Genomic DNA, 11,773 nt, shown 5'->3' on the forward strand with positions numbered 1-11,773 from the left:
CCTACGCTTTGAAGTGGAACCTGTTCGTTGAGTGGTGTTCTTCTCGCTGAGAAGACCCCCGAAGATGCCCGATCGTAGTTGTGCTGTCCTTTTTGCACCAAGGGTTTGAGCAAAGGCTGTCTCCCTCCACCCTGAAAATTTATGTCGCTGCAATTGATGCTAACCACGACCCCGTACAAGGGAGATCGCTGGGGAAGCATGACCTGGTCGTCAGGTTCCTTAAGGGGGCGAGAAGGTTAAATCCTCCACGGCCGCCCTCTATACCCTCTTGGGACCTGACTCTAGTTCTCACGGCACTACAGCAGGGCCCATTTGAGCCTTTGCAGACGGTTGAGCTGAAGTTCCTCTCAATGAAGACTCTGCTCCTGCTGGCACTGGCCTCCATCAAGAGGGTAGGGGACCTGCATGCATTTTTGGTAAACGATTCATGCCTAGAGTTCTGGCCGGCTGATTCCCAGGTGACCCTGAGGCCCCGGCCCGGCTATGTTATATATTGTGTGTTGGAGTGGTCCAGACGCTACACTGGCTTATCAGGCACAGGGCGTGCCCTGTCCGCTCAGGTTGCGGGCTCACTCAACTAGAAGTGTTGCATCCTCCTTGGCACTGGCTCGTGGTGCCTCGCTGTCGGATATCTGTAGAGCTGCGGGCTGGGCGACCCCTAACACGTTCGCCAGATTTTATAGCCTTTTCCACAGGACACTGGAAGGGGCAGTAGCTGTGGCCCTTTGGTAGGATCCCAATTTCGTCGGTCATCCGACGTGACGTCGAGCGTGACCAACTGAAAGGGTTGCCACAGCTCCTGTACCACTGCTGAGCGGCCGGGTCACCGAATCGGCTCCTCAGCGAAAACCTGAATATGCGCTGCATCTGCTGCCTACTTATACTCACGCTGTGATCAGCAGCAGCTGGATGCAATAATCACATGCCAATGTGCATTGGCTCGTTTAGTTTACACTCGAAGTGGATTGGTCTCTCTAAGCGAGATCCCAATTTCGTCGGTCATCCGACATGACGTCTCCGTTCCCTCCTTCAGGGAACGAGGGTTACCATACGTAACCGAGACGTTTTCCCCTCTACACTCAGAAAAAAAGGTACAAAAGCTGTCACTGTGGCAGTACTTTTTCAAAAGTAGGCATTATGTACCTTCAGTGTTGGGGGTAATACATTACAAGTAATGCGAGTTACCTAATCAGATTACTTTTTTCAAGTAACTAGTAATGTAACGCATTACTTTTAAATTTACAAGAGAATATCTCAGTTACGCAAGTTACTTTTTTTTCCCAATTTATTGATTGACAGCTCTCCTGTCCCCATGTTGAGAGAAATCGGATGTTACTGTAATTCAAAATAAATATGAATATGCATTAATTCATCTCACTCACACAAAAAAAAAACAGAATCAGTATTCCTCAAAATGAATAAAAATAATACAACTCTGAATATGACGCAAACCTGCAATAATTAAATGTTAAACAACACAAATATCCTTTATGTATTTAATCCCATTCTATTAACCAATGTCTTTGCTTCTGACCTTCAATGATCCAGTTCAACCGTACTAATAAGCAAAAATTACTCTAGACAAACATTTGTGTGTTGAAATTTCTTCTGCATTCTACTGTACAGATGTAAATTTACTTTCCCTTCAGCCTGAGGTTTATTCATTTCACTTTTGGTGTGAAAAGACTTTTATATTTGCCAAAAATACAACTTTTTTATTTTAAAAACAAACAAGCAAGCCCTGTCCAGATTTAAAAAAGTAACGCATTACTTTCCGTAAAAAGTAACTAAGTAACATAATTAGTTACTTTTTTATGGAGTAACGCAATATTGTAATGCATTACTTTTAAAAGTAATTTTCCCCAACACTGCCTTAAGGTAACAATTGTAGACCCTTTAAGTAAGTTGTACCTTTTGAATTTATGCAAACTAGCTGAAAATCGCTGTTTAAAATGTCAAATAAAATCTGGTATGACCATAAACACTGGAATATAGCCTTGTTTAAAAATATAACTTTGTGTGCGACAATGGTATCTTGCAAAGTTTGCTCGAGACGTCTCCATGGCAACAAACCACAGAGACATCCCAGTGCACACGAAACTCATCTGGGCTGGATGGTGCAGAAACAGATTCTGCTCATGATTATGTTATGTGGAATCACTGAAAAATGAACTGGACAGGAAGGACAATAGAGAGAGACTGTGAAAGCAATTCAGCGGTCCAGTCCTGCTCTCCATTATTCAGCGAATCCTGTGCATTCTGACAAAATAAAACATTTTGTAATATATAAATTGCACATAATTTCAAATCAAAACTTCTCAAATGGTCTTAGATTTAGATCAACCTATTTAGATAACCCTGTTCATGTAAGATGATTTACTAAATCTAAGACCATTTTGATTTTAAATTTAGTAGGAATAGAAGTAAATATTATAAGTGAATTTCACGCTTTTATATATATATATAAAAGCGTGAAATTCACTTATAATATTTACTTCTATTCCTACTTTCTCCAAAAAAAACTTTTCGTTATTTGAAATAAAATAATAAAAACTAGTTGCCAAGAAAACAATTCCCACTAGTTTCTCTAATTAGTTTAACTTGATGTACTTCAATTAATTAATAAAAACTACAGACATTTAAAAAAAAGAAAAATCTTACAAAAAAGACAAAAACATGCCGCAATTTGTGGTTTAAGTCAGTAAAATGAAATGACTGAAATGGCTCCCATTTTTTTAAAGAAACTTTTTTACCTGTAAGAGGGTTAATGAGAAGTTTTTCAACCAAAGTTCACGAAAACCCTCTCCTTTCAGTGCCAGTGTCAGAGAATCCAACACGTTTTTTGTGGGCCACGTACACACAGATGCCACCTCCCGCGTGCCTGCCGTTCTCTATTAAGGTAGTAGGTTAATTAATTTGAGTCCTGAGAGAATAACAGGTGTTAATTTCACGCATGTCCTATAAACCCCTAACTGCCATAAATTATGAGGCTCAGAAAAAATGACTTGAAAATACATCCACATAATTATATGAAAGAATGTGAACTCAGGATGAGAGAACAGCTATGAATAACAGACCACAATTAGAGAGAGAGAGAGAGAGAGAGAGAGAGAATGAAATATCTCAGAACAGGGACAATCAGATTTAGTGCTTGTGGTTTCATTTAATCAATATTTAGCATATTTAATATACTATCTATATTCATGTATTATCTGCACAATTTAGGTGACTGCAGATTTCTGTAATAAACAACAAAAACACTTACACAATAATTTTTTATGTACCATGGTACTACCAGTCCTATCAAGGTTGTGTTTGTATTTATATATATATATATATATATATATATATACAGTCTTGGTCAGAATTATTGGCACCCTTGGTAAATATGATCAAAGAAGGCTGTGAAAATAAAACTGCATTGTTAATCATTTTGATCTTTTATTTAAAAACGAAATCGCAAATATCTAACCTTTCATTGAACTAAAACAATTGAAAATGGGGGAAAATCTCATTATGAAATAAATGTTTTTCTCAAATGCACGTCGGACACAATTATTGGCACGCCTAGAAATTCTTATGAGTAAAATATCTGTGAAGTATATTTCCATTCATATTTACAATTTTGAGCATACCAGGGTGATTATGAACATGAAATTATCCAGCCATGGCTTCCTGTTTTACAGGAATATAAATAGGAGGGACAACAAAGGCCAAATTTCCTTAATCATCCATCACAATGAGAAAAACCAAAGAATACATTTCTGATGTGCAGCAAAAGATAATTGAGCATCACAAATTAGAAAGTGACTTTAAGAAAAGAGCTAGAGCAGTGAAAATTCCCATTTCCACCATCAGGAGTTTTTATTAATATATTGAATATTATTATATATAATATCTGAACATATTTAAAATATTATATTTACATAATAAAACAATATTACAATATTACATAATATTTGAATATAGATATATGTATAATTAAAGATATAAATAATAAATGTATATACATACATGTGAGTCTGCATTATTATACTGTACATAATATTTGAATATAGATATTTTAGATGGTATTAGATGTAATGTTCTACCTTTATATTGTGGTATAACATCAGAATGTTATATTAGGATAAAATGTCAGCTTATTATTTAACATCACAATAATTTGTTCTCGCACGTATATTGTGTCGCATCCAATCAGACAGCATCACACTAAATGCTGGTACTCTGTCTAACTGAGCCTGAACAGTTGAAATCCCCAGAGAAGCATCACAGACATTATTGTAATTCACTAAACTGTGCATGTCTTCTCCACGATCATCATAAGTGCAGCATCTGCAGCCCGTGGCAGCCCTTTCTCTCCTGTCATTAATAAAGAGCTGCCCTAGAGCTACAGCGAGAACCATCTGATCCTCTGCGGTGAGTAAATGAGTGTGGCCTGCAGGAACAAACCGTCAAACACATGTCTTACACACTCTTGCAGAGAAAGCTGATGCATGCTAAAGTCTAAATGTCTGAGAATGTGCCTCGGAAGTGCTGAAGTTTGGACTCTCTCCGCCCCGCCACAGCTACCATGACACACACAAGGAAAGAAGATTTATGAAAGCAAGAAGGAGTAATAAATCTCATAGGTGAATGGATATTAAACCCATAGCAGAGCTTAAAGGAGGGATGAGGCATAACTAGAGACCACCAGAACACCTTAGCAACCACTTAAACACCCTAGCAACCAAAAACACTCTAATAACCATATTAAATTAATGAAATATGAAATCTAAACATATATAATAATTTTTAATCCAATTAAAATGAATAAACTAGATGTAATATTCAAATATTATATAATAAATTAAATAATATGTTAATGGTAGTAATACATTTAATAATATGTTAACATAATATTTGTATTATTTTTTTTATGAAAATAAAGAGAGGCTTGTGACTCTTAGGGTGTATTCACACCAAGAAAGTCCGCTAGTTCACTTGCATTGGTCCGGGCCAAATACATTGTTGATTTTTTATTAAGTGAACCAGAAATTGTAAACAAAACCACATGTGTGCTAAGATCACCCATTCATTGGACAGAAATTCTCAAGTGCACCAGAGTTCGTTTGGAACCGGACCGAGACCACCTCTTCAGCTTGGTTTGGTCCGCACCCGAGTGTGATTTCTGTATTCACACCTGCCCAAAATATCCGCACCAAGGGGGGAAATTAACTTGAGTTCGAACCAAACAAGACAGGTGTGAATACACCCTCAATTAGATAGTAAGCGGTCACCTAGCAACCAAACATGACACCCTAGCAACCACTTTAGAATATTCTAGCAAACACCCAAACACCCTAGCAACCATACGTAAATTGAAGAATATTTTAAAATATTATTATATATAATATTCAAATATCGAAATATTAGCTGTAAAATTCACATATTATATAAATATTTACTGATTAAAATAATATAATATATATTATATTATATATATATATATATATATGTATATATAATACAGATTTATTGTTTTAAATTTGTCATTAAAATAAAAATATAAAATATTTCCAATAAAAAGAATACCTTTTTAATTAATATTTCTTGCAAAAATCTACTTAGTTTCTGAAATTTTCATTCCTATTTTCAAGCCTTGTTTGTTGAACAAAACTTGAACTGACTTGAGCAGAATAATGACACTATTGTTTAGCAACCACCCAAAACACCCTACCAACCATACGTAAATTTAAGAATATTTTAAAATATTATTACATAATATACAAATGTAGATATAGAGTTAATATTCAAACATTACATGAATAATAATTTATTAAAATAATATATATAGGTATTTTAATATTTATTTGTTATTATTAAATTTACATTAAAAATTTAATAAAAATAATTGATATTTAATTGATATTTCTGTAAACATCTACAGAAATGTTCACTCCTATTACTTTAAACATTGTAGTGTAGTAGCCGGGGTGGTTTAACTGCTACTGCTGCTGTTTCCTGAATAATGTCACAGCAAGGTCATGTAGCATGGTTTTGATTTTGGTAGATGGTCTGAGATCATTCACTGTCTCCTGGTATGAATGAGATCCATTGGTTTTGTCGAGAGCAGCTGCTGGAGTTTGGTTTTTCTGCTGATGAGTAAATGTTACTTGGAGGGAATCCAAACAGCGGTGACAGACCCTTGAAAAGGTTCCTGAGGTGTCTTCCTCTCAGGTTACATGCATGAGCTTCCTCAACAGCCTGGCGAAGCTCCAATCTGATCAGGGTGCACAGCTTTATATCTGTCTGCTGGTAACGCCAATTAACTCACAATGCAATCATGACTCAAACTGCCCCAGAGAGGAACAGCTTCTGTCTCTCTCAACATTTCGCTCATGCGGTGCACATCACTTTAATCTAGTACAGGGGTGGCGAACGTCGGTCCTGGAAAGCCGCAGCCCTGCAGAGTTTCGCTTCAACCCTAATCAAACACACCTGAATAAGCTAATCAAGGTCTGACCGGTTACTAGGAAGCTACAGGCAGGTGAGTTTTATTTAGGGTTGGAGCTGAACTCTGCAGGGTTGAGGCTCGCCAGGACCGGAGTTCACCACCCCTGGTCTAGTACGTCACTGTATTTCTCTCTTTATTTAGACAGAATTTTTTTCCGGTTGCACAACCTCAGAAGCTAACTACTGTCTAAAAATATTCATGCATACACAGGTGCATCTCAATAAATTAGAATGTCGTGGAAAAGTTAATTTATTTCAGTAATTCAACTCAAATTGTGAAACTCGTGTATTAAATAAATTCAATGCACACAGACTGAAGTAGTTTGAGTCTTTGGTTCTTTTAATTGTGATGATTTTGGCTCACATTTAACAAAAACCCACCAATTCACTATCTCAACAAATTAGAATACTTCATACGACCAATAAAAAACATTTTTTAGTGAATTGTTGGCCTTTTGGAAAATATGTTAATTTACTGTACATGTACTCAATACTTGGTAGGGGCTCCTTTTGCTTTAATTACTGCCTCAATTCGGCGTGGCATGGAGGTGATCAGTTTGTGGCACTGCTGAGGGGGTATGGAAACCCAGGTTTCTTTGACAGTGGCCTTCAGCTCATCTGCATTTTTTGGTCTCTTGTTTCTCATTTTCCTCTTGACAATACCCCATAGATTCTCTATGGGGTTCAGGTCTGGTGAGTTTGCTGGCCAGTCAAGCACACCAACATTGGTCTTGGTCATTTAACCAACTTTTGGTGCATTTGGCAGTGTGGGCAGGTGCCAAATCCTGCTGGAAAATGAAATCAGCATCTTCAAAAAGCTGGTCAGCAGAAGGAAGCATGAAGTGCTCCAAAATTTCTTGGTAAACGGGTGAAGTGACGTTGGTTTTCAAAAAACACAATAGACCAACACCAGCAGATGACACCAACACCAACACCAACACCGAAATCATCACAGACTGTGGAAACTTAACACTGGACTTCAAGCAATTTTTTAATAATGTCTTCAAAAATGTTTCTAAAACGTTGACATGTCCACTTTTCTTCTTGTGATTACAACATTATTTAAAGTTTACAAAAACTTTATTTTTATTTTTACGTTTAAAGGTCACATATTTTACAGCTTTCTGGAGTTTTATTTTAAGTCTTGATGTCCTTAAGAATATATATTTGCGGTATAAGTACCAAAAACCATCTCAATATATTTTTACAGCTCCTCTCTCAGGAGCTCTGCTGAGAACAGATCGATTTTGGCCTAATTAATTAATATTCATAAGCCTCTCTTCTGATTGGCCTGTTGTTTTCTGAGTGACGCACGGCCAGGCCAACCACAGGTAACTAGGGTCAGCCAACGTCACAGCGCTAGCTGGAGGCAGCAAAACAAAGGGGAAACTGGAGGCGGCCCATTCAAACCAGCGCAGATTCAGCTACATAAGGAGCTTAAAATATCATCTTGTTGTGATGTTGGGTGCCAGAATCAACGTAGTACAGCCTCAATTTAGAAATTGATCGCATATCTGCTGCCACTGCCAGACAAAAAAAACGATGACAGCTGTGGTTAAACGCGATAAAACGAGCAGACTGGACAGAAATGATCGTCAAAAATGTTCGCGTTTGCAGCGCACACTTCTTATCAGAAAAGGTTCAATAAAGTATTGTCTTTTGTTGTTATGGGCGCGTCTACAGATTTCTTGCCATATGTCTATGTTTCTTGCATCTCACGACTATGTCGTGTATGAAACATAGACTGTATAAATACATGGACGTAGTGTCCATGACGACACCTGTAGGTTTCCGAAGAGCATTTTTGAAGCCTAAACTAGGCGAAGCCGGCCGTCGCCATCTTGGCAGTGCGTCACCACGCGTCACTCCCGGATAATCGAAAATGGGCAAAGAGGCGGGAACTGGTTGCTGAAACCACGCCCACCTAGCTCAATGGTGTGCAGTGGCAATCCACCTGCCACTCAAGTGGCCGCGCCCTTAATTATGCAGAACTTTAAGGCTTAATATAATTTAAACGGATGAGTTATAAAAAAATTCACCCCCCTCACAGTTGTCATGAAGCAAAATTAGCTATATAGACCAAAATCTTTTTTTTGAACCAGGCTGTAAACATGTTTTTTTTCTGCTGTAAAGTTGGGCAATTTAACATGGGGGCTCTATGGGAGTTTAAGTCACTTCCGTGTTGGCTTCACAAGAGAGAGAGCAGGAGGTTGCCGCTTGGTATGAAATAATGTCTGTGTGCATGTGTGTAAAACAACAAACTGACGATTTATATATAATCATTTGTAATTGTATAAAAAATGTTGTGATTAATTGTGGCTGGAACAATAATGTAGCTGTAAAAATAGTTACTTGCTGAAATTGTAATATCTATATATTAATGTATAACAATCCTGTCAGATCGTCCATCCTTTGAGTCAGAGGGTACCGTTACAGGTCGGCCGATCTGGTTTCATGGTTAAAGTTAACCTTTTCGACATGTTTCCGTGTTGTTGTTGCTCAGCAATGGCATGGACGCGATGTTGTCTGGGGGTTTGGCAAAAGGAGAGTGGGATGGTGGGTGGTGCTCGGGGTGGTGACTGAAGGCAATGACTGTGTAGTTCTGACGTCAACTTTTTACGGAAGTCACAATGGTTTGTGAAAAATCACAGCTACTTTATGCAGGCTGTGGACTGACTGTTTTGAAACTTATATGGTAGTTAAATAGCCCCTAGACCTCAGTTATCGTGGAAAAAACCAGAAAATTTCAGTTTTGCCAATATGGTACCTTTAACTTTATTTTTTACCAAAAATTTTATGTTTTTTGAACATTTGTTTTTAATATTCTAAGATTGTTAAAATGTTCAGTTTTTCTTGTCATGATTATAATTTTATTTAAAGGTTACAAAAAAATATTTTTAGAATGTTCATCAAGAACAAATAACACTTTGATCTTAGAACATTTTCTCTCAACATTATGAGAATGTATATAACATGTTAATAAAGTTATAAGAACATTCCATAAACATTACTTAGAGAATGTTGTGTCCTAACATTTATGTAACTTCATATTTTTCATAAAAATGCTTTTCATGGTTTCAATTCAGTTCAAATTTAAGTAGTATTTTATTGCTACTATTGAATATTTCAATAACTATATATCTCAAAAATAATATAAAAATAAACTGTTTCAAATTTATATGAAGCTAATAAAATGCATGATTTCTTTAGGGCTTTGTAAACAAATATAATACATTTTGAAATATATATCTTTTTGGCTCACGCCATTGTTTTTATAACCAAGCACGCCAGAAAGAAAGAAATAGAATGAGAATAAAATGAGCAAAATGTGCAATGTGCAAAATGCTCATAGTTATTGCACATAATAACAATCAGGCCCTTATGTAAAAACTGCAACAGGCCTACTGTGGTTTGCTTTGAAGAATGTAATGACTGCAATACGCTTGAACCAAAAAAATATTTCTTGTTTGAAGAGACAATACAACCAGCCAGCAGAGCCATTCACATCGCCCACTGCATGACTTTTAATCTAACAGGCTGCACTTCTCAGGCATGAAAAAGCACACAGCGGCCGTTGAATTAATCATCGTAATGTGGACGGTTGACTCTAAACTCATTTCCTAACGCAACCCAGAGCCTCACACTCCACGTCCTCCTGGGAGCGTTTAGGGCTCTTGAAATCTCATCTTTAAATTACACTTTATGTCAGGGTGGCTGCGTGACGCTGGAGCTGTTAGCCTGATTAACGCTGCGTCGGATTGCATCCCTGACAGTGTTTGTGTGTTTGAGAGAAGTGGACGACGTGTGTGTCTGGTGATTAAACTAAGCTAAGTTGGCAAAGAGGATTATTCACACTTTCACAATAAAATACATGTGATTAATTGCGGTCCTCTTTATCTACTTCTTTCTGCTTCTTGTCATTCCATTCCCAGTGAAAATCCAAGGCATCCTTCACCCAAAAATCTCAGTCAACATAAATCAAAGCAGCTTTAACAAACGCCAATCCTCGGCAATCCTAAATAATGTTTTAGCAGATAAGCTTTTCATAAACACTAATGACAAGGTCATTTTATAACTACAGCTCCAGCTATAACTCCAACGATGCATATTGTGGTCAGCTGTGTTGTTAGTATGAAAGCATGAGATTAATCCATTTATATCATTACATTTGCTTTGAGCATTTTTTTTACGATGAATACACATTCTGCTACGCCATAAATTACTCATGCCAATTTCTGTCAGAAGTCATATTAATAATCAGTATTGTTTTCTTGCGTCCCTTTAAAATAAATAATCTAAAACATATTTTTTTGTGCACTCATGAGCTTTGAATACTGCAGCAAAATAAACAAAACAACAAAAACAACATCAAAAACACTACAGATTTAGAATAATTAAGATTTTATGTTTTTGAAAGAAGTCTCTTTTGCTCACCAAGGCTGCAATTATGTGATTAAAAAAAAAACAGGATTAATGTGAAATATAATTACAATTTTAAATAATACATATACTCTCTATTAGAATAATTTTCTACTTGAATATAAATATATATTGAATATATTTGTTATTAATTCCTGTGATGGCAAACCTGAATTTTCAGCATTGCTGCTCAATAATTATTCATTATTATTGGTACTTAATTATTAGTAATATTTCTTATAGTTATGAATGTTAAAACAGTAATATTTGTGTGTAAATCAGGATACATTTTTTCTGGATTTTTTGATGAATAGGAAGTTTAAAAGAACACATTTATTTGAAAGAGTATATATTCAGCATTTATTTTAATGATGTCTTTACTGTTGCTTTTGATCAATTTAATGGCTGAATAAAAGTATTGAAGGGATAGTTCACCCAAAAATGAAAATTAGCCCATGATTTGCTCACCCTCAAGCCATCCAAGGTGTATATGACTTTCTTCTTTCAGACAAATACAATTGGAGTTATATTAAAGGGGTCATATGATGCTTTTTTAAAGATCATTATTTTGTGTATTTGGTGTAACAGAATATGTTGACATGCTTTAATGTTCAAAAAAACACATCATTTTTCAAATACTGTACATTATTGTAGGTCCTCTATGCCCCGCCTCTCTCTAACGCTTCGTTTTCTACAAAGTCCCTCCTTCCGACAAGCGCAGTCTGCTCTGATTGACCAGCTGACCCAGTGCATTGTGATTGGCCGAACACCGCAAGCACTCGTCGGAAATGTAACGCCCCTTACCATAATCGTGAGCTTCATCTTTCAAAATAAATGTAAAGACAGAGTCGCGTGACAG

The 11,773-nt window shown here is 36.6% G+C and overlaps 1 protein-coding gene across 1 annotated transcript in view; it reads right to left on the reverse strand.

Moving 5' to 3' along the window:
- trpc3 (transient receptor potential cation channel, subfamily C, member 3) overlaps positions 1-11,773 on the reverse strand; it is a 54,176-nt gene that overhangs the window by 24,358 nt on the left and 18,045 nt on the right. Inside the window, exons 5-6 of the mRNA XM_016240067.1 lie at positions 6,156-6,291; positions 4,227-4,438 (exon numbers count right to left, since the gene is read on the reverse strand). Coding sequence (XP_016095553.1) covers positions 4,227-4,438; positions 6,156-6,291 — 348 coding nt within the window. The remainder of the gene's footprint in view (positions 1-4,226; positions 4,439-6,155; positions 6,292-11,773) is intronic.

This window comes from Sinocyclocheilus grahami, unplaced genomic scaffold (assembly GCF_001515645.1).
Source record: "Sinocyclocheilus grahami isolate Dianchi unplaced genomic scaffold, SAMN03320097.WGS_v1.1 scaffold580.1, whole genome shotgun sequence".
Lineage (NCBI taxonomy): Eukaryota > Metazoa > Chordata > Actinopteri > Cypriniformes > Cyprinidae > Sinocyclocheilus > Sinocyclocheilus grahami.